Source organism: Triplophysa rosa, linkage group LG3, assembly GCF_024868665.1.
Source record: "Triplophysa rosa linkage group LG3, Trosa_1v2, whole genome shotgun sequence".
NCBI lineage: Eukaryota > Metazoa > Chordata > Actinopteri > Cypriniformes > Nemacheilidae > Triplophysa > Triplophysa rosa.
Genome location: NC_079892.1, coordinates 12585201 through 12608993, shown reverse-complemented (window position 1 = coordinate 12608993; position 23793 = coordinate 12585201). Strand labels below are relative to the sequence as shown.

Genomic DNA, 23793 nt, shown 5'->3' with positions numbered 1-23793 from the left:
ATTGATGTACAGTGAGAGTATTGAGAAATGTAGCCATTTTATGTATTTCTTTATTGCTAAAATGATGTGGATAGCAGAATTTAGACAATTCAGTTCTCGGGGAAAGATATCTTTCTTATAAGTTGTGCAAAGCAGGACACAGCACTTGAATTTCAGGCACTGCGCAGTCATTTAATGGTTACCATGATGGAAACGATTCGGCACTAAAATATAATTTCAGCCCCTGATACATTCAGAATATGGACTTTTCAGGCCAGTGCACTTGTGTCTCAGACAGGGAAGGGGGTTATTTTATGGTTTTTGGATTTAGGATGGCAGTAACAAGGAAAACACCATCTTGCACGGTCAGTGGTACTGTATATACACATTTCCTGCCAAAACCAAATGCCCAGCTGTAGAAGTTACTTGGATGTCTGCAAGTAGCTAAAAAAGTCTGCAAGGTTTAGCCCGAGTGTTTTATGGCGGTTCAAAAATATCCAAAGATCACTGAATGTACTGAAGCCCCATAAAAGCATTTTTAAAGCATTAAATCTTTACTGTTGGATAATATAATATGTGAAGTCATTAGCATTTACTTAAAGGGGTAGTTTATCCAAAAACAAAAATGATTTCATCATGTACTCACCCTCTTGTCATTCCAAACCTGCATGACCTTCTTTCTTCTGCGGTACACAAAAGAAGATATTTTGAAGAATGTTGGTAACCAAACAATACTGGCTTCCATTGACTTTCATTGTATATTGACTTTCAATATCTTCTTTTGTGTTCAAAAGAAAAAAGAGTCATACACAGGTTTGGAATTAAATGAGGGTGAAAAGCAATACAAGAATTTTCATTTTTGAGTGAACTGTTAATTGTGTGAACGCAAGCAGCACTCAATATGTGAAGCGCATCGATTCATCCTGTGTCTCGATCAGCTCCATAAATCGTGAATCAGTATATCGTGTACATGGGTCGCTAGGGGTTTGCTAAGGGGGCTGAATCCCCGAAAGTTTTCAGTAAAGCCCCGATTGTTTTATTACCATGCCATGCACAAAACACTTTGGGGCCGTTTACATTTTGTGTCTTTTGCGCGTCTTCCCCTGGGCAAATGTGAGTGGGTCCTTCTTTGTAAAAAAAAATGTGAGTCTTAAAACAACGTTCCTATCCAAGCAGCTTCTGTGGCATAGTGAGTAAACGCCTGACAAGTAATACTGAAGCTACTTATGATTGCAAAATCAAATCCACCTTTTGACGAACTACATTCACATCACAAATCAGATCATACAGGACATTTATTTTCAACAAAATGAAGAAAATATTTGAAAATGGCTAACAGGTGTTTAATAATAAAGTGTATGGTGATGTTAAGGGTAGTAGAGAGGTCTTTATTGTGTCAATTAGTTGTCATCTATTTAATAATTTTAATACATATAATCATTTACACTCTTATTATTATTATTGTATAATGTACAACATTACTTGTTTACCTTGCTGTGTCGAAACGGAATGAAGTTTAATTTATATGGACTCTGAATGAGCTCGTCAATATCAATCTAATTGAGGAGGCCAAACAAATGAAAGAAGCCGGGACATTCACATGTTGCGTGTAAAAACACATGCAAAACGCTTTTTGCCTCTTTCTTTTTTTTGTTTAAGTTATATTTTAGGGGCTTTTGCCTTTATTTGATAGGACAGTGGAGAACAGACAGGAAAGCTTTGGTGAGAGACAGGGGAGTGGGACCGACAAAAGACGCTCGAGACGGCAATCAAACTAGCATCGGGCCGCAAGTGCACTGGCACTATATGTTGGCGCACTAACCACAGGGCTATTGTCACCGACACTTGTCCACCCTCTTTCTGGCACTTGGGAGTTTGCGCTCCCTTGGGGTCTTCCATTACTATTTGAGCGCGATTGACGCGCATTAACATTTAAATAACAAACCTGAGTAAACAACCGATGTCCAGTAATGCGCAACCCGGTCGCGAACAGACGGAGGTGGCCCGTTAAAAGTTTTTGCATATGGGCCTGTAACTGACATGCTACGCCACTGTATTCGAACACATATGTGGAGGTCTCTGGGCTAAGCCCCAGATATCCACTCACCTTAGAACCACCTCTGGCCCTGACTGCTGAACAAGGGAGCTGATTGAGACAGGCTGAGACTGACATTAGCCTGATGCTAAGCTAAAAACTGTTAGGAAAAAGAGTCTGTATTAAATTGAACATAAGCATGTTTATAACCCACATGTCCCTTAACTCATCTGCTATCCTCGATTTTTGGAAGAAGCAAGTTGAATAAACATAACAAACAGTTTGCCAACTAACATTTCAGTAAATGGCATTCGTCAATCAAAATTAAGGCTTTTACTTTCAAAAGTACTTTCAACGGCTTTTTAGATTTAGGACAAAGCTGTCTGTTTGTGGAATTATGGGGTGTAGTTTGGGACATAATCCTTTGGCTGGACTGAAGGATTGATATATATAGCTGGAATAAAAGAACGTCAATATCAAGAAGATTGAGGCTGTTGAGCACATGGCACTTTTTTTTGGCACCCTCGCCTATATCTCGTTTAGCGGTATAAGCATTTTCGGTCAATCTTCTGGATGTTGTCATGACAACGCTGACCCCAGACAGGAAATGAGGGTCAGTGTGGGAAAATGGCCAACAATGACACGTGCAGGAGTTTAACACTGGAGTGAATAGTGAAAAGAAAAGGCTGTCTTGCTTTTTCCAGCAGTCAAGAAGGGAAAAATTGAGTGATGGAGGAATAATTCCATCTCGCTGCAAAGTGTTTCAAAGCTCGTGTTTCAGTTTTAAGCAACACACACAGAGAGAGAGAGAGAGACAGGTGGATTGTGCAGCTCAGCAAACATAATTCTCTAAAGAGAGTTTGCCTGTCAGCACAAAGCTTCTTAAATAGTTGTTTATTCCTAAAATAGCTTGCAAAGCTATTTTTTCACTCTTGTAACTTTAAATAACTGATGAGAAAGTTCTTTAGTATATTTTTCGTTATTGGTGACTTTTTATTCCCCATTTTAAGGTTAGCATTGTGAACGTATGGTTATTAGAAAATAACTATAGTGAAGCCCCTAACCCCGCCCCAAAACCTAACAGTCACTGGCACAAAAACAAATCGTACTAAAACGTACGAATAAGATTGTACAAATTCATACGAATTAGCCACCTTGTAAAATAGTTATGAATTCCCTAGAGACCTCATATTGCTTGAATTGGTTGTGCTGTTAGTTTTCTGGGTGAACAGAATACAACTGTTACAATATAACGTTTGTTAAAGTCCCCGTGAACTGGAAGTTACGATCGTTTTTACTTCCGTATTTTAACGCATTTCCGAGTGAAATAGAATTTCTAATGAGAAAAATAGTGGGCGTGACTTTCGTCTTTTTCTGCGATTTGATTGCATGTAGAAAAACAGCCTTTGCATTTTGAAATGGAACTGACAGCTGAAGGGGAGGAGTTAACAGATGCTCCGCCCAAGCCGTCTAACATACATCATTTAAGACGGATTGTCATTACAGGAAGGAAGTGTATTTTCAGATTTTAACTGAAGTTTATGAGGGCACACAAATTTAAAAAAGAGAATGACCCACATTGATAAACTATTTACAATAAACGCTGCAGCATTTCATGAAAATAAATTAATTTCACTGGGACTTTAGTGACTTATTCATGAAATTTACCCAAAGAGGTCTTGTAGTTTGGAAGTTTTGGATTGTACGGCATACCCTGAGGATTATCATTGTGTATTTAACAAACTCATTCATTATCCACAATCAGTCATGAGCAGAATTCCAGATTCAACCATATGCTGTGTAGATATTATAAATGATGGTATAACCGCATGCGTGTTTTATCGTTTGGGCTTACAGTCTGGACATCTGTCTTGATAGTTGTGAATGGGATAACATTAAATAGCCTTTTCAAACACAAGACAATCTTTCCTCTGTGGTTTATCTCTCTGCCTCATCTCTTCTGCTTTTATCAATCGGATCTGGGATGATATATTGCATAAGCAGCCATTCGCAAAAACATTCCTGTAATATATAATTGCTTTAAATGGGAACAGTCTCGTAGAGATACTCGCAGAATGAGTTGTTTTAAAGTTTAAAACGTTTTACCAGGAAGGCAAGTATATTACAGAATAAACATGCCACCTAGTTTGTTGTCTTACACTCAGTACAGTTAATGACTGAAACAATTCAGACACCCGGTCATCCCAATAAGTCCCTGTGTTTGCTTGTCAGAGAGAGCATTTTAAAACACATGTAGCCGCATCAAAGTTTAATGAAGTCAGAAGGTCAATGTACGGACTCTAAGAGCTGTATAGCAGCTGAGGTTTTCTTTGGATAATGTCCACAGCGCTTTTTTATCTAGCTGTTGCCTTTAGAAGGTTTGACTGCTAACCCAACTTTCCCACAGGATAACAGCTTTCTTAAGTCATTTAGGTCTGTAGTTAAACGACTAGATGGTTTAGTAAAAAAAACAATTAAATTAAGAATAATAAAATGCAGTGAAACATTTTGTGCAACTTGAGTGTATTTATTTTTTTGAAAAACCCTTTTTATTTCCCAGCATTACTTTGTTCGACACATGCCCAGGCCTGAAAAATAATACGAAATATTTTGAGCTACACACAATATCACAGGCATCTTTCTTGCAGTAAACTACTAAAAAACCTCTCTCATACAAGGAGGAATTCACCCCGCGGGCATCAAGATAGCATGAAACAACTGGTAGAGAATGAGACAATATCTGCTTTATCTGGGAGGATGTGCATTCCCAACCGTAAATATGGAGACAATGTTCATTCCAATTTAACCAGCTTTTATTGTCGTTCAACATTTTGCATTCAGTTTAGTTTAAAATTGTGTCAAAGTAAAGTAAGGTTGTTCGTGTACTATTGTTTCTTTAAACAAGATTACATCTCTAAGATTAGCACAAGAGCAGTTGAGACACGCTGAGGACAAACTGAATGTTCTAGATCTTCTTTCCTGGTGGCCTGCAGGAACAGATTGAGACGGTGGACAGATTTAGCTTTATTGTTGTTCAGAGACCCTGGTCACCCTGGTTTTGGACAGGCGAATTGGACACAAGGATGTTAGTCGTAAATCTGTGGTAAGAGGCTGATTTTTGAGCTTGGCCTCCAGACAGATGGACGGTGTTAAAGGACACGATTGTCTGCGGCTTTCAGGAATATGTCTCCAACCTCAGGTCTGCGTCTGTGCATTTGTCTGTGCATAGATTGTCTCTTGCTCAATCTATATTAATGTTACTCCAATTTCAGGAAAATAGTTAAGGGTTTCGAATGGCATTTTCTCAAGCAGCTTCTTAGTTTCCCTCTATTCTGGGCTCCTAATGGATGCTTTTTTACATTACATTTTATGCACGTTTTTCAATTTAGTAATGAAAGAAATGAATATGGTGCAATATTGTTTTATCGACATCATTTTAAGCATTCAGATATATGCTTTCAGGTCAAAAGATCATTAAAAACTTGGCATTCAAGCGAGTCTAAACTTTTGAACGGTTGCATATATATTTTACAAGAGCTTTGAATGGAGTTTATCCAATCAAAATCAGTGTTAGAAATATTTTACAACAGACTTTCAGAAAATATATGTTAGAGAAGGGATAATATAGTCAGTTGGATGTTAGCGCATTTATACAAAATCATGTAAGAAAGAGACACATTTATTTGAATGATATTGTCTTAATAAATGACCACAAATAAATTTCAACATGAGAAACAGTTATGAAAAACATGAAACTTTATAGAAATTGGTTGCCATAATGGCAAGCATTATATAAAAAAGACCACTGTATCGTCTTTATTTTTGTCTTTGACAAATCACAATGAAGTGACAACCGATTCATTTTTATTCTTAGTTGAAATTGCAAGTTGAAAATTTGAGTACAATCTGAGCTTAATTCAAGCTTTGTCTGATAGTGTGAAGGCTTTTGTTCACTGTCGATCTGCTAATTGGCTGGGGACAGACTTATGACTGGACACTTTTGTCCGTGGTTATAAAACCAAGCTGTGCTCGGAGACGAGTGAAGGAGAAAGATGTGGCATCTGTCCTTCTGCATCTAACAGGGGACATCTGCAAGTCAGACTCAAACCTAGACAAAGACAGCGTTATGACCCCGCTATAATGAACTCGCCCCAGCCTGCGCCATTTAACGAATGATGCAAGTTTAATGACTCTTTGGTTCAGGGTACGTGATACAGCAGTTTGGAAGTTTGTTTTGTTTATTGGATGAGGTTTGGGGAGGGGGTTGGGTTTAAGGGAAGTATTGCAGACAGCAGTCAAAAACGGTACGATAGTTTGGTTTGTGTTTCTATGTTTCATGTTGTGCTGTGAAGGACCGGTCATCTATCGAGGGTTTACCATGAATGTGGACCAAGATGCTTGAATAGACTCCAGCCCTCCATGTGATTTGGAGAATGGAGAATGAGTTATTAAAGTTTTGTTTTAAATAAAATAAATCTTATTGTAGTTTTATTAATATTTTGAATAAACTCTTTTATTTTTAGTTTACTGGTCATTTTAGTTTTTAGCTATTTTGCTATGCTTGCTTTTTATTATTTTGTTATTTATTTATTTTTATGTTGCTTTAAAAGTTTTTTATTATATTATTTTTATATTAATATATAATAAATATATTTTATTTTATTTTTAGTTTAGGTTTTGTTTATTTTCATATGATCGTTTTAATGGCTCAACTTTTTTCAGTTTATTTAGTTACTTGGTATTAGCACCTATTGTATTATTGCTCCTGTATGACATATCGCTTTATTGCTCCCTGAACTCTCTTTAAGTCGCTTTGGATAAAGCGTCTGATAAATGACTAAATGTAAATGTAATGTATTTCTGAGGCAACATTTCTTATTTTCATTTAGTTTACCTTTTTTGTTCAATATATTTAGGCCAGTGTTTTATTTGATTTTATTTAACAGAAATGTTTTAATAATTTTGATAAACTCTAATAACCTTGGAATGGATAGACATTTCATGTCTCAGTTTTTTTATATTTTTAAAAGTTTAATACTTTTTCCAAGTGTCATTTTGTTTGGTTATTATTACAGTGTGGTTAACAGCTGTTAATTTCTGAAGAATATCTTCAGCTGGTGCCGAATATTTTGTCAGTACCTGTTACACAAATACATCATAAATAATCAGCCGTGTGAGACCACATAGTCCCAGCGGCTCTCTTTAGATTCAAAACGAGATGCAACACACAGATTGCTTTCCACGGAAAACAGTGTGACACCAATAGGTTTAGATGGTTTGGCTTGATTTTGCTTTTCAAGGCTTTCAAACTAAGGCACGACTTGCCAACATTTTTTTTAAGTCATTGCATTACCCATTGTTTTTCTTGCGAGTTTATTGGTTTTTTTTGTAGTTAAATCTATTTGGAATTTGTGTGGTTGTGTTAACAAATTGCTGTAATTTTGAGTCTGTCCACATGGTGCACTTGATCAGACTTTCTGTTTTGTTGCCTTAGGTTGCTTGTGTCCGTGAAGTCCCATTTGTCATTTTATGGTTCAAGATTTGTTCACGAGCAACCCCTATGTGGCCATGATATTCCCCCAATTCTCCTTTTTGGACAACTTCTTGGCGGTCTACTACCCAACAGGCCCTGCAGCATTACGTCACCAAACCATGTAGGTAAACCACAAAGGATGAGGGCGGCATTTGGGATGAGGCCTAACATATATACGTTAGCCCTCGCAAACGCACACACGTGCACACGCTAATAGTTAGGTCTACTAAGCCCTGCTAAAGATTTTGCATCCTGCCAAGCCTCAAACCCTGTCCACATTTACGTCTTGAATTGCCATTAAGCCAGTTTGCAAGTTTATAACAGATGGAAGTTTAAGGTCTTTTCTCTCTTGGGGTCTAGATCAAGGCTATGCCTCATTAACAGTGGTTACTTTTACTCCTAAGGGTCTCTAATTTTTCTTGAAAGAATCAATCAACCCCTTTTTTTACAATATGCGGACTATCCCGATCAGTCCTGAAGGTTTTGAAAAAAAATATTAGTTTAACATCTCATGATACAAATGAAGGTAAAATGAGTCTAGTTCTGAGATATTTGCTTAGAGATGCCAGCTGAGGCAAGGATTCAGTAAACTGGCTGGGTGTGTCCCTAGAATTTAAAGATTATCACCTTTCAAAAGGAGAACAGACTTGGAAAATTCAGTTCAAGCTCCTCTATAAACCATCTTTAAAAGCCCTATTAGACCTCAGCCAGGTCCTTGCCAGGCCCGGTTGATGGAGTAACCACAAAGGGCTCATAACGCTATACTGAAACTCGTGGGAAATTGGAGAGAATAACTTTCAGAGGTTTCTTGGGGAAAAACAAGGAAGGAAAAAAGGCCCAAGGAAGCAGTTATTCAACACAGGGGCAGGAAAAGATGCATTGTCTTATTTCCTGTTAAAGTGCAAAGATCTTCATTTATGAAAGGTCTTCGGATGTCTCTGTTTGTCTTGTGCAACTAAGTAAATGTGGAGTATCTGACTTGAACACTCACTCTCATAATTGAGAAAATCACCTTCTTTTATGTGAAGAACCCCGCTCCATGTGAAAACACATGTGGTCTGATCACAGTCAGTCTCCTAAAATAGCAGAGAGAGACAATTAGCACTTCTTGCTTTCCAAAATCTGCAAAAGAAGCTTGTGAACCAAGTGCAAAGGAAGTCCATGTATTAGCATATGTCTCGGGTGCATTTCCTGTGACTTCCATGATTGGATTTTTGAGCTGATTTTTTGACTACATCCATTACCTCATCCATTACTGTGTCAATGCATGTTGTCTAATGCATGTTGTTAAAATGAATGGGGCCAGGGCCACAGATTTTTATGGATGGGCCTTCAGAGTATACATACCATAGAGGACCTAAGTAGGACCCCTTTGACGCAGGGTCTCTGTATTATCAATAACAATATACAGTACATATATACAATATCGGTCAAAAGTTTAAAGTTATCTGTTACGTGATGTGTCTCGTTGAAGTTGTCCACTACAAGTATGACGTGGACATTTACAGACAGTGTTTTCCTTTATCCAGTCACCATTGGCCTCTATTTAGCGCTGTCCGCTCATGATTAGATCACCTAAGCCAGTTTACACTTTTAACGTTTAACTTTAACCTTATCTTAAATCTTAGATTAGCTCGCAGGATTTGCACCATCCCCCATTTCTTCAGCATCCTGCTGTTATTAAAGGACTAGCAGAACAGACTGATAATTACAGTGTCAAAAGAAGGCAGTAGACAAACTAGCACACATGGCAAGAAACAAAGCAAGCCTAGAATCCCATGAGACTGCATCACCATTTAGCGCCCAATCAACCTAAACCTCTGCTTTTCTTCCCATGCATATGTCGACTGTTTATAGAAGAACTACAGCCAAGAAGTAATGGTGTAGTGCATCAGGGTACGATGTGCTATTAGCACATTATCAGGCCTGAAGGGAGGAGAAAATGAAGACCAATTCGGAACAGGGGGCTAGGTGTTTGCACAGACGCTAGCTGCGGTATTAATAGATGGATGCTAACTCTGAAAGCCTGTGTTTTTTATGGTTCATTTGGGTTGCTTCTGCTTGTATAAGTAACCGAGATGCTTGGGTTGTTTTAATTGGTTTTGTTTTTAGGTAATAGTTAGTACTTTATAGAAAGATCTGTAGCCGTTAAATAGAGCTTTCTCAACTTACCTAGCGAAAAACAACGACCAATTCTGGATGTTACTAGTCCACAATTGGTAGAGCATTGATTAGCAACGCATTTGCAACACATTACCAATGCAAAGGTCATGGGTTTGAATGCTGGGGGAACACACATGCTGATAATATGTATGTGTACATTGTCCGCTCTAAGTTGCTTTGGGTACATGTTAATAAATCTCTCAAAAAAATCTATAATGCGAAGTATAACAGATGGTGTTACACATGGTTATATATTGTTGGAAAGACTGCTAGTTGGTTTAAGAGTACAATAGTGTAATATTGTGTGTCTTAGACTGGAAAAATGTTAAACAAAATGGTCTGACCTTTCCTTTACCCCATGTAGGGCAGGAAACGCCTATAACATGACCATCTACGCTCCAAATATGTCTAAAGGAACTAAACAGGGGTATGTCTTGCCTCAAGGCCTGGTTTTAGTGTTTTGTGGCAAACACAGATGGGTAGGTTTTAGGAGAGGTTGCAGTGGCCTTTCCCGAATGACTTTTTTTGCTATTTCCATCTGGGTTGTGTGCCTGAATGGGGCGTCTGTGGGTGGCCCCAAGGGCCTTTGGGCCACAGCTTTCTTATTGCCATCACCAACTCCTGAACAAGCATGAAGCTGCTGCTTGCTATGCCGTTTTGTTTTTAATTACCACATAATGTGGTTAGTACTTAAGTCCTGGAGCAACAAATGGCGGTCAACTCGAACAAAACTTTCAACTTTGACAATAAACTGCTTGTTCCAATGAGATGTTGAAATAAAGACCCCAATCTAGATTTTTTTCAAATGAATCTTGATTTTTTATAATCTTGAGTTTCGCCCCCAACTAATGGTCTCCATTAAACTAGTCTGGAGGAAAAGCAGTCCATGATCCTCTGGGACCAGAGCCTGTTTCCTTCCGCTCTGTTCTGTGTCCAGAAAGGGGGGGGGGGGGGTGGAGTGTGGTCACACAGTGGTATTTGAATGAGCATGCCTGTGTTTACCCTGCTGTGTTTGTGATTGTAGAGAATGAGGTTAGGTGTTATGTGTGTAGAATAGTTGCCATTTAAGGATGTCACAATAAGAGGACCTCCAAGAGGCACCTGTAGTAATGACAGCTGGGTCTACATGATGGTGAGAATAAGGAATTCTGGTACAGGTGGAGTTTAGAAGAGTATGACAGCCATTTATGAGCATGCTTGTTATGTTTACATTGGATGCTCAGGGCAGGTTGTGCAAGAGCATCATGTTGTCCTCAAAGCAAGGTCTGTGTGACATCTGAATGTGTTTATCGTGGAAGACAGAGGGCCCACCTATGGAGACAGAAGTCATTGTGTTTCATGAAGGCTGCCAAACTGGAAATAGCCTTATAAGAGCCATGAAAATTTCAATTAGTCTCAGACTGTCAGGATAGGTACTAAACAAAATCTATGGCATGTAGTGGAAAGGATCCTCATTGGAAAGCTTTAGGCCATTGGCTATAGTTGCTCGTAGAAACCTCCTGACCTTCAGGTATGCCTTCATGATATATGTGTTTAAAAGTTTCAAGAGACTATGCTGGTATCCCCTTGCATCACTCTGAGCTTACTTCGGGTGGAGATTTGGAATGGGGTGGGTGAGGGTTTGGAAGAGTGAATGGCCGAAAGGCTGAGAGATCAAGAGTTATTGGAGGAGGGGCAGTGGGGCAGAAACCCCCCAACATGCCACCCCTTTTCCAACAAGCCCGTTGGGGAAAGGAGAGGGGGGGAGGAAGTTTGAGCCAGTTATTGAGTCAAATCTGTCAAACACATTTAGCTTATGCCCCATGCACTACCCTGAGAATTTTTCAATATTGTTTTTTTTACATTTGTATTCCAGCTAATCCACTGTTGTTCACCTTCAGCTTTGTCTTAACTTGCTTTGGTTCCTTTCTTTAAAATATGAAAACTGTCTACTTCTTGTTTAGCAGGTCATTCAAGTTCCAGAGTATCCTTTGGTTATTCTTGAGAAAGTTTACGTGGGAATGGCACAAAATTGATGTTGCTTGTAAAACAGGAGCCGAGTCGCTTAAGGTCCTCACCACATGATTCAACATGTCCCAGTACATCTCCTCCAAGGCAACCTAAGAGTCTCGTCCGCCCATTTGTCCAGTTTCTCACAGTTCTAGTGGTAACCGGCAACCACCGGATGACTGGCTTGTATGTTTTGATGGTATACCAAGTTGCGGTCTCATCTGTCTATGGATGGAAACAAGCTTTATGCCTTCTGACATTGGCATACAACAGATCTGGGTCTTGTCTTCTCTGGTCGTACAAGCCACAGACTAAAAGAAAGTTGTGAGGGTGGAGAACGGCAAAACTTGAAATCCGCAGAGATAGCCATGAGTGTCTTTGAATGATTTGCGGTGAGTTTGCAAACCACAGCGTTGCCTCTGTAGCAGGTCCACTCCCAATTTCTCTGCTGTTCTCTCTCACGCTTCTGTCAGGGCACATAAATCGAAGCCCGTCCAGCATGACAGAAGTTGCTCTCGGCCAGGTTTCCGTTAAACTGTAGTGCTTTAGTTTACTATAGCTACTAGAGATCAGTGAGAACTTAAGTTTTAATCAACAGGGACCTTACCTGTAATGACAGTTCTCAGGTAAGGTCTGTATTTTGTCTGGCTGCTCTATAACCAGACAGCAACTGTCTCACTTATTATGGTGTCAAAACATCAGCTGTACCTTGAGCTTATTTATACACAAAGGAAACAGGTTCAGGAGTTGTTGCCCTTTATTTCTCAGTGGACTTCAACGCAATCCTTTGTTAACTGAGTATTCTAATAAAACAAACGTTTTATTGATGTACATGTTGATTGTGTTTTTTTCTGATGAAAAGATTTCCACACGGTTATTTTTTTCGGGAATTGACCCACGACCCTGAACCCCATGCTTTCCCATGCTCTCCTTACAAAAATATGTTTATTCAAATGTGCAATTAGTATACTTCGTTTTAACTCAATATAAGTAGACTTTCAGTCTACTTTGTGTGTACTTCTCAGAAATATACTCTGAGAAAAATATATTTAAAAATACACTTAAGTATACTTTGCTTATACAAGTACATTTGGCCTAATATACTTTATACTTTTAAAATCAAGTATTCTATGTTTACTTGGCTAGTAGTTGTGGTTACTCTTTGGATTGAGTAGCATGTTAAAGACCTTTTTCACTTTTTTCAGTTATAGTTTACTAAAAGTATACTTTTATTTATTAAAATATTAAATTAAATACTATTAAAAAAGTATTGAACTAGTAAACTATCAGTATAAGTATACGTTCGACAGTAGATGCAATACAAACAAAAACATAGTTATAGGAAAATCATTGTGTACTCAGTACTGTTACAGTTAAAGGACACTCAAAAATATACTTTTAGAAACCAAATAGTGTACCAATACTGTCTGAATTTAGTATTGAAATAGTACACTTATAGGTATACTACTTGGACATTGCTGTTGGTGTACTTGGTACATAAAGTATACTTAAAATATACTTGAACTACTTGAGTATGCTTTATAAAATGAAAATGAAGGATGCTTCTTTTATGTTAGGGTTACCAGTCGAAGTACAGGAACCCCACAGGACCGCATACAAAACACAGCAGAGCTATCGATGCAGACAACTGTTCAAAGCAACGGCAACTGAAGGCATATCATGATTTCATAAACTTTAAGTAACCGACTTCTACTTTTCTGCTGTACATGTGTGGAGTTGAAACAATGATATCTTTATGAATGACATGTTTGGGTGGACTGACACAAAGGAGCTTTGTTTCCCTGCGTGCACCGGGGGTTGCTTTTCGTGCTGAGGGGCTACACTGTTGTAAGACAGAATGTTTGACTCAGTTAGGTGTGAGGGTCAGAGGTCAAAGCACCGAGTGTTGGGATGATTTTTCACATCTGTGAGCTTCTGTGCCCTCAGGTCCCGGAGGATCAAGATACACCCTGCTGTCATGAGCATGATTTGGGGGATTTTAAGTTTGAATTGTCCTCTGCTTTTGAATGGAAAAACCCTAATGAACAACAGTCGTGTTTCAGTAGCTTCAGTTTTAATCTTATTTTCTGTATTTCGTTCGAAAACTTTTGAGAGACTCGATCACTAATTAATTAATTATAAACTCGTTTTAACAACTTCTCCTGGAAAATACAACTTATAGCTGTGTGGCACTCGGACTGAAGTGAACTTTTGTAATTACAGGCAGTATATTAAACAGTGTAATTGATCTGAATATCACAAACTCTGTGCCAGGAAAGTGAGGTTTGGGTCTTTTCCTGGTATGAATTAGGTTTCCACTATAAAACATTACAAGATTTACTTGTGATGTTTCAACTCAGCCCCACCATTAATTTCTATTGTAGTGTTTAAGATCTTAGGAGGCGGTTCTTGATTTTTAAAAGGGGGGTTTGTCAGAACGTGTGCTCTGGTTTGCAGCGCATTGATTTCTGTTAACTGTACATTTCTATAAGATTAAAAACAAATGGAAACCATTAAGCAAGTTTTGTAATGCTTATTTGTGAAAAACACACTGCCACAATAGGTGTGGTAGATGGTTGTCAGGGTATTGCTTTAGGGTTGCTATGGTGTTCAGATTGATTGTTAGTGCATTTCTAAGCGGTTGCTAGGGTGTTCTGGATGGTTGCTAACTTCCTTCAGTGTAAATCAATAGGGTATTTCACACCCTTTTTATCGCCCAGCAGGCAAATATTCCCAGCATCCAACCTTAATGAGCATAATTTGAGGTATCAAGTCTGTGTCACAAGTAATGCAGGACAAGTTACTATACAAGATAAATGTTTTTAATGTTATTACTTTATGTTTTTAATCTATAACACTGTTTATAAGAAAAGTAACACACTGTAAGAAAAAGATTTTTATCTTGTTTTAAGATTATTTTGGCTTGCCCTAGCAAATTTGAGACAGCTTGGGGCTTGATTTGAGACAGTTTGTGTGATAAAAAAATTCATTTTGTTTCGTAAGAAAAAAGCTTTGTAACATATTTAATTCATGGTGGTTAAAGCACCATGCGTTTAGCTGTGCCATTAGACTAATAAAATAGAATCCTCATTCTATTAAATGTATTGTAGACAGTCCTGCTGAAACACTGGTCTCATTGATTCACATGTATTATTTGAAACATCTTGTTTAATGAGATGACGGGCCATAAAACCGGACATCTGAGTGAACAAGTATAGAGTGTAAGTGTGTGAGAGGAAAATAAAATCAACATTTGACACCATGCTAAATTTCCATCCATTTATGCTGACGTTCCCAGCCCATCAGATTTGCCATTTCTCCATTGCTCACAGGCTGAACAGCAGGCCGATTGTTTTTGGTCTCCTCTAACATGGAAGTTCTGTTCTGGAGGCGACTACACGCAGTTCTATCATCTGGTGGGGAAAATGTTGAAATCAGAGGCTATTTTAATGTTGTTGTTTTTTTAAATAAGGGTTAGTTTTAATTAGTTGAATGTGGTATATTGATTGGGTAAACATCACTATTGCTGTTACTCATACACTACATACAGTAGAGACAGAAATGTGACTACATGGTAAAAACCCTCAGAACATTTTGGCAATGAATAGTGATGGCCATCTAACAAAATCTAGTATTTCGTTGTAACGTTATGAATCTGAGCAGGGAAGAATTGGTCCTTATGGTCCAATATCTTTTACCTGGAACATGGGAACAACGAAATCATTTGTGGTAATCTCTTGTAAACATGAAAAGAAACCACTGGCTCCACAGCTGGCTTGAATTCATAACGCAGGATCTACATGAGCCATGAAGCCATAGAGCAGAAAGTTTCATAATCATCCAGCTTGCGGCATTAGATCCAAGTAAGAGGACCAGAATATCAGTAGCATCTTAACAAAATTCTAAAGCCTCCTGGGAACGACTGTGAATTGGGGTATCCAATATTTTGTATATTCATATAGCATGCTTGTTTTTGTTTGTTTGTTTATTTAAGTCATTTTAAAAGAAACATTTCGTCTTAAACTTGCTGGATCATAAATCGCAGGCGGTCGATCGTCCTTGCTGTGATTCATTAGCCTGACAGGCACGTGTGAAGTGATCTGAACTCTAATGATATAAACCAGAATGTTCACGACAAAAGATACAACAGCTCAACCTGGCCAGACAGATGCTCAAGTTATTTTTGCCTACTGTTCAAAAGACCCCCCCACCGGTGACCACCCTCAAAGCACTCAGTTGCTGTAGCTCGACTGTTAACGCAACATTAAACGTTGTCAAACAACAACATTACTTCCATATACGCCAGTAGTGATGTCCCGGGGGCTGCATATTTCCACAGTATTTGCTTTTAATGCCCCCTTAGGTTAGATTAAACCATGAAAATATGAAGTGTTTGGTACAAAATTGACAAAACACTGAGTTTTTAGGGTATTTATTGGACACAGTTATTTGGTTTGCGAATGTGAGTTTTATTTTTTAAATTTACAAACTAATCTAAACTATAATTTTATCTCTCTCTTGTGGTAATATTTTGTAGTCATTCTTCTGGGCTGTGTCTTTATAAACATTGCACATGTGTTGTGTGCATTTTTTTGCTAATCCTTCTTAAATTCTTCACAAAGCTGACCTTTAGTTTACACTCCAAGTATAATATATATAATATTTATGACCCTGGACCACAAAACCAGTCATAAGGGGTGCATTTTTTGAAATTCATATTTAGACATCATATGAAAGCTGAATAAATAAGATTTCCATTGATAATGGTTTGTTAGGATAGGTCAATATTTGGCCGAGATACAATTATTTAACACTCTGGAATCTGAGGGTGCAGAAAATCAAGATATTGAGAAAATCGCCTTTGAAGTTGTTACCCAGAGGCGCTGTAGCAGGCCGTTGCTATAAGAAACAGGTTTGTTTGAATGCTCTCTATTGGCTTACCGCTGTAATGACGTCGTGGATAGTAGATGAACCCGAAAGCTGAAATTCTAAGCTTTACATAGATACCAAACTTGAGTGGGTAATTCCTAAAGAGCGGTGAGGCGTGTTTCTGGCCGTATTTGTTGCTTACTTAATATCCTAATGATTTTTAGCATAAAAGAAAAATCGATAATTTTGACTCATACAATGTATTGTTGGCTATTGCTACTTATGACTGGTTTCGCAGGATCACATTTATCAAGTTCAATTGGTTGAGCATTGTGTTAGCATTGCAACGTTTATGGGTTCAATTCCATACAAATGAAAAAGTGCAATGCACTCTGGGTCGCTTTGAATAAAAGCATCAGCCAAACGCATAAATATAAATATATATATTTCAGTTTTGTGTTTAAAGGTGTATTTGTGTGTTTAATATGGGAATTGTTTTCGGGAAGAAGTGCCAGGGGCGGCATCAGGTATTGTCTTTTTTATGCTTGTATGTTAGCTTACAATTATAAAGTCATAAAGATGCTTTATTAGCTTATTACATTGATGTTGCAACATATCTGTTACAGTAGCTACAGTACTTTCTTGTGTTAAATGGAATTACGAACGTATTAATGCCCCGCAGCCTACAAAACAGCTGTCTTAAGGTGCGGTTAACACTAGTTCAAAAAGTCGACATCTGGAATCCAAAATCCTATTGTTTCTGGATGTGTGGGCAGCACAGCCCTAAAACAGGTCCGGTGTTTTGTGACATTTCAACCTTTATATTGTTTCTTGATCGTCCTTTGAATGGCCCCACAAACGCTGTTTCTGATCGGCAGGAAATGACTGTGAAGTTGACCATGGTCCTTATGAATAAAGTGCTTGTTTTTGAAGCAGGTGGCCTTCGTTGAATGTGAAAGGCCACTTAGACATCAGAGAACAAGACCTCTGGGCCTGTGAAGGAGAGAGAGCGAACACTTAACACACTCTGGAACAACTGACGTGTGTTAGCCCAAACACATCTATAGTTCCAGACCAATTAGTTAGCAGGAATGCGCTCTACACGGAGTTTAGTGTGAGACGGAATTCTTTAAATAATAGATTCATATACACTCATATTGGAAGTCCGTCTGTCTGTCTTTTGTAGCATGTTAGGTCTGGTGCCGGGTGTGAAAATTGAATAAAAAAATTTGATTTTCACCTCAGCTGGTTCTTAACTCCAAGCTGGACTGCGAGATCTCTCTTTCTCTCTCTTTTATCACACTCGTCTCCCAGTAGTGATGATCCAAAACAAACAAGGCAAGGAGATTCTTTATGTATGAGTGTGTTGGGACGTGGTTTGGGAAAGGCTGACGGGAGTTCAGGCTGGGTGTGGACTCGTGGGATTTTTCTCACTGTTACTGGCAGCTTCCGAATTTATAGCTGTTCACAGAAGCCAGAAGAGTGAAAATTATGTGCGAAGTGTTCGGAAAAGGAGCAGATTGGATGCATACCTGCTGTCAGTCATTCCTAGCATGAGATACTGAATAAACATTAGCGTGACACTGGATCGGACAGAGAGATTTGTTGTTTTAAGCTGAATTTGGTGAGCCTTCACAGATGAGACTATGCGCGGTTGGTAACAGAAGATGAATACCATGGTTTACCTTAAATTAATATGACCTTGTATTGGTTTGCTTTTTTAAGTTGACAATGGTCTTTTTAGGATAAATGATAAATGTCTGTGCACCTGGTTAAGACAATGTGTAAGAGCGATATTCAGTTAAAGAAAGTTACATCAATCAACCCACATAATAAAAAATACTGCAGTATACTTTAGTGTTTACTATAGTAAACAGCAGGAAAATTGTAGTAAGCAAGTAGCATGTTTAAAGGGGTGGTGCAACGGTGTGTCATGCATTCTGACTTCTTTACAATGTTTAAACGTTCTGTCTTCTCATGCTTAACATGGTCAACTTGTCAAAAAACGAGTTGGGCGTATTATGTAGTATTTCTGTGCTCGATACACTCCCCCAGCGATCGTACAGGTTTCGGAAAGATTTTTTCGAACATATAAAATTGTTTCGTAACAATTTTTCTTAGTCCCTTATTGGACAATTCTCCCGGAAAAGCCCACGCGGCAGCAAGGAGAGCAGGAGAAGGAGCATGCGCAGACATCACTTTCACTTGTGTGCAGGAGAGAGAGAGAGAGAGAGAGAGAGCATACGTAAGTTCAGGTGTTATTCGCGAAGTTCAGGTGTTTGTTTGTTCACTGCATTTGGGTGATGAATGTTATATAAACGGTGGATATAACGCTGGATTTGGAGATGGTTTGAAACTGATATATGGAGCCGTCCCAGCGCTAAAAGATGCCGGACATGAACCGCACGCGGTGAGTGAAACTGATGTCTGTGTTTTGTTGGCAATGGGTGCACACGTGCTTTAGTTCAGCCTACCCCTCCCCCCCGCACGCGCCGTATGCTTTCGGAAATAATCGTACAGCTGTATTCTTCTTTTATAAATGTGATCAAACTAAATATTTGAAGATACGAAGTATGCAATACTACTCTATAGGTACTCAAGATTACTATGAGATTGGTAGAAGATTTATGATGGTAAAGTTCAAAAAGACTATAGTATATATACATTTTACTGCAGTTTTTAGATCTGCGCGATTATGAGCAAAAATATAATCACAATTATTTTGCCCAATATTGACATCACAATTATTTAATGATTACTCGTTGACTTATTGAATTGAATAATAAATAAATAATTTCCGTTTTAAATTAATTAAGGAAAAAGTAATGTAAAAAAAATATAAAAAAAATATATAAATGTATATATTTAAATAAATAATATAAAAGTAATAAATAAAAGATAAATGATCAAATATGCAAATTTGGAAAACACTTAAGTACGGTAACGAATACTTTACTTTACAATGCAAAATTGCTCAAATTCAAATTTAAACTCAAATTCTTAAAGGTCCAGTTTATGAATTTTAGTTTTAATTTCTAGACTTAGAAAAGCTTGTTAAATAAATGCCTTATAACCCCGGCAGTAAACTGTTGTATAGACTGCTGTTAGTACCACACGTGTTAAACGTATTTGTGCTTGTTGTGTTCTCATTGTAAAATTTCTATTGTAATGGAACGTCCAGCGTCAGCAAATACTCCAGGCTTTGTCATGCCCTCCATACTGAAAACCACATACACAGAGAGGTTATACTCAGTGCAGCTGGACAAATTTGTTGCGGGTTGGGTTTTCACAGAGAGGTTTTGAATCTCATTTGATGGAATCTAAAGCTTCTGATAAACAGTGATGTCTCCTGCTGCAAACAACCACAACATATGTTTGTGTGTGTGTGTAGATGTCCAGGCATCTGTGCATTTATTTTTTACATATGTAATTCATAATGTAGCAATCATGATAAAAAATTATGAACCACAGAGCAGATCCTGAAATGGGACGTCCGGTAATCATTTATTTACCAGGAACTCTTTGACGTTACTGTTGGAAATCCTAACCACAACTAACTGAAAAGCCATGAGGATTTAACCAAGCAATATATTTTTATACCCAACCGTCTGTCTTGTATTTACAGTTATGCATCACAGATGACGAAATCATACAATCATAGTGAGTCGGTTTATTCATATTCAGTGGTGCTCACGCCAGCAAATATATCAATATTAATATTTATCATACTTGGTATTTCTGCTTTTTAGTGCAAAAACTTTTTGGTGCCTAACTTGAAGCGCTTAAGAAAAAGTCATACACTGTAAAAAATGTAATTTTACATAATTTTTCTGTTATTTGTTTTTACAGATTTTCCACAAAAGATCTTTTATGTATTTTTGGAAACGGGGGAAACATGTAATTTTACAGGGAAAAAAGTTTATTTCTGGCACCCCGCTGTCAATTTAAGTTTTTTATAACAAGATTTTATTTTTTACGGTTTATTTTTTAAATACGGTCAAAAACTGTAAAATTACAGCAAATTTACAATAAAAACAGGGAAAACAATGTATTATATATTCTTACATCCTGTAATTTGACAGGAAAAAATATTATTTTACGGTATATTTCTGTCGTTCCAGCAATTTTTGAATTGTTTTATTTACAGTGTAAGCTTGTATGAATAATACAACATACACAAGAGCGAGATCTGATTTTGACTTTTCGAATGGTGGATAAAACAAACAAGATTTTTTTTTATCTATCACAAGAAAAAGCTAACGATCACCAAAACACAATAGCAACAACATAGAAATGCCCAAACGGTCTTCCAAAACACTTTGGCAACCACCCAGAACCGTTTAGCATTCGATACATGAAGCAAAGGTGATGGCAGGATATCTTTAGTTCACTCATATAAAATGCTATTTTTGTCTTTTCGTGTCTGATATTGTATCACATTTCACAGTATTGTTGGTAGTCAGTCACCCTGAGGCTGTAAATGTGCCATAATAAACATAAATCACAGATAACATCAGAGGGTGTCTACTGTAAACAAACATTTAGCTTTGTGTACTGGAATTTATGATCGTGGTGTTTGTCAGCGCTCCAAAGAGCCGTTTCCCGTAGTACTGTACTGTGCTTTTATAAATGGATTGTATTGGTGAAGCCAATACAATGATGGAAGCCATACGGGTATTATTTAGTAAATCCAAGCACCTTAAAACAAAGATCTAGTGTTCCCGTGATGATTTATCCCTAAATCAGAAACAGTTCTTATGGGACAATATTGCTTTGTTTGTGCGTCCCTGTTAGGGTTCCTTGCTTGTTTCCTTTTACTTGGCAGGGATGTCACCCCTGAAGGCCAAAACAAAGCTTTATCCCAGAACCTACAAAGAACCAGTTCTTCATCCAAACAAGTTCTGAGTCAGTCGGTCTCAAACATCTCAGTTGGAGTGAAAAGAGGAAGAGGTTGAAGGAGCCATGTGTCATGTTATGTAATAGTATCCACCTTAAGTCAATAGCTTAATGAAACCGTCCTGCACCGTCTTACACAATTATTTCATTTGGCAGGTGGGTCAGTTACAGTAAAGAACACGACGCATCGCTCTAACACGGGAAAGGCTTTAATGAGAATAACCGTCAGATGTTACAGGGAAGATCCCATGAACTCACCAGTTCTCATCATTGAGACTGGACCACCAGGTTCTTCCAGAAAACAACAATTGTGGACGTCAGAGCAAATGTTTACTGAGGAAGTGACTGTAGCAACCTTGTGCAACAGCTGTTTTGTAAAACAGTATCTTGCAGAAATATTTGTAACGCATTGGGATTAAAGTTGCAATGCATAACTTTTTGGGTTCAAAAGTGACAAGCAGTCAATGAGTCAGTGAGCAAGTATATAAAATAATCTGTTGAAAATTGTCGATTCGCAAAGTCGAAGCAACAAAAAAAAAACATCCAGTTGCAGTTCTAAGTCGATCAGGGACTATTTTTTTCCAGAGGAGGGAAGGCTTTACGTGATTTTACTTCATGAAAGTTGCATTGATACACATATTTTGCAACGCCCTTTAGCCGTGATTTATTCACGTTGAATCGTTTTCATTTGTATTTAGTCATATAAATACTTTTTAAATATACGGTTTCAAAGTGACAACATAAACAAACGTTACTGCCCTTAACTTCCTGTACACATTCACAAACAATAGAGTGCCTGTGGGCTATTTTTGATAACAAGCAGAAGAAACTGATCCGTTACTTTGCTAAACTTGTCTCTCCGATATTTTGAATTTAGACTGCGATACCAAACTCAACCACTAGATGTCAATGTACCATTAGGTTTCTTTAAATGCGACCAAACTGCAGGACCCATTCAACAAATTGTTTATTTGAGAAAATGAACAAACAACACAATTCAACAAATCGCTTATTTAATACAATTATTATGCAAAAAAATATGTCAGACACTAGCCAAACACAGACCGGAAGTTAAAGGCAGTCCCGGCGTGCACGTCTGATGAAACAGTCTATATGTTTCATGATCTCAGTGTGGAATCGGTTGCAGTTGCTTAATTAAGGTGGCGGTTGTGGTCGGTAAATAAACAATTTTCCCAGCATTACTGTAGAATATTTGAGATCTACAGTATACTGCAAATGAACAACAGGTGGTTTTGTATAGAACCGTTTTGTGATGGGAAGTTTGCATCTGCAAGGATGCCAAGAATCTGCCAAGATGTCACTCTGTGGACTGTGTTGATGTCTCCGATTTGTCTAAATGTGGTTAGGCAGCCCTCGAAAAATGCCCCGTTTTTTGTTTTCTGTATACCGATCTTTATCATCCGAACTGTTGGGGCTCTTTCACTTACCTCCCTAATTTGATTAAGACTTCTTAATTCATAGCAAATGTGTAGGTTAGCAAGAGACCACTTGTCATGTATAAAACGTTAAATAAAGACGCCTTTTTTAATAATGTCTAGTAATGGAAATGTTTAAATGTCAGTATTCTCTCTGTTTCAGGTGTTTTGTCACTTCCTGCTCATTTCAGTCCATATACAGAAGGCCGACAGACAGGTTTGGAGAGCAGAGAGGACGCGTACGCCGAGCTGGAGCTCCGGACGCTGGAACAGGCTCTACTGGCTACATGTGTGGGCAGCATCTCGGAGCTCAGTGAGTTTTATCTGTCTCACTTCCTCTCTCCTGAGTTATACTGTCTATAATGAGCAATATGAATCTACTGTACTGTACTGTATATGACTCATAAAGGTCACAGTCGAGCTTATGAAGTCATACAGCTTATGAAAATGTCTTGCATGCCAGACCTTACAGTATGACGCACATTGATAAGGGCTTTTTAAAAGTATTTTCTGAAATGCAGTTAAACTTAAAAAATAGGCATATTTTCAAAATCAATTTAGTGTACTTGATTGGTGTGACAAATAACAATATGATTGTATTGACAAAGGAGTTGGTGCTTAGTAACACAAATGAAGTAACACTTAAAACATGATAAAATAATAATTTTTATAACAATAAAAACATGATAACAGAATTAAAAAATGTTTTAAACAGAGTTCTCATTTTTGAACCAAACTCTTATATACTCATATAAATAAAATAATTAATACTATAGACCACTTTGGAAAACGTTGCTGGTCCAACACTGGTCCAATAGAACTCCCCATTTAATTTTATTTAACAGAAAGTTAAATAAATGTCTTTAAGGTGTAATTATATATGTAAGATTTTA

The 23793-nt window shown here is 37.8% G+C and overlaps 1 protein-coding gene across 1 annotated transcript in view; it reads left to right on the top strand.

The window, feature by feature from the left end:
* Positions 1 to 23793, top strand: part of abtb2b (ankyrin repeat and BTB (POZ) domain containing 2b) — a 48103-nt gene that overhangs the window by 4381 nt on the left and 19929 nt on the right. Inside the window, exon 3 of the mRNA XM_057330549.1 lies at positions 23064 to 23213. Within this exon, the coding sequence (XP_057186532.1) occupies positions 23064 to 23213 (150 nt within the window). The remainder of the gene's footprint in view (positions 1 to 23063; positions 23214 to 23793) is intronic.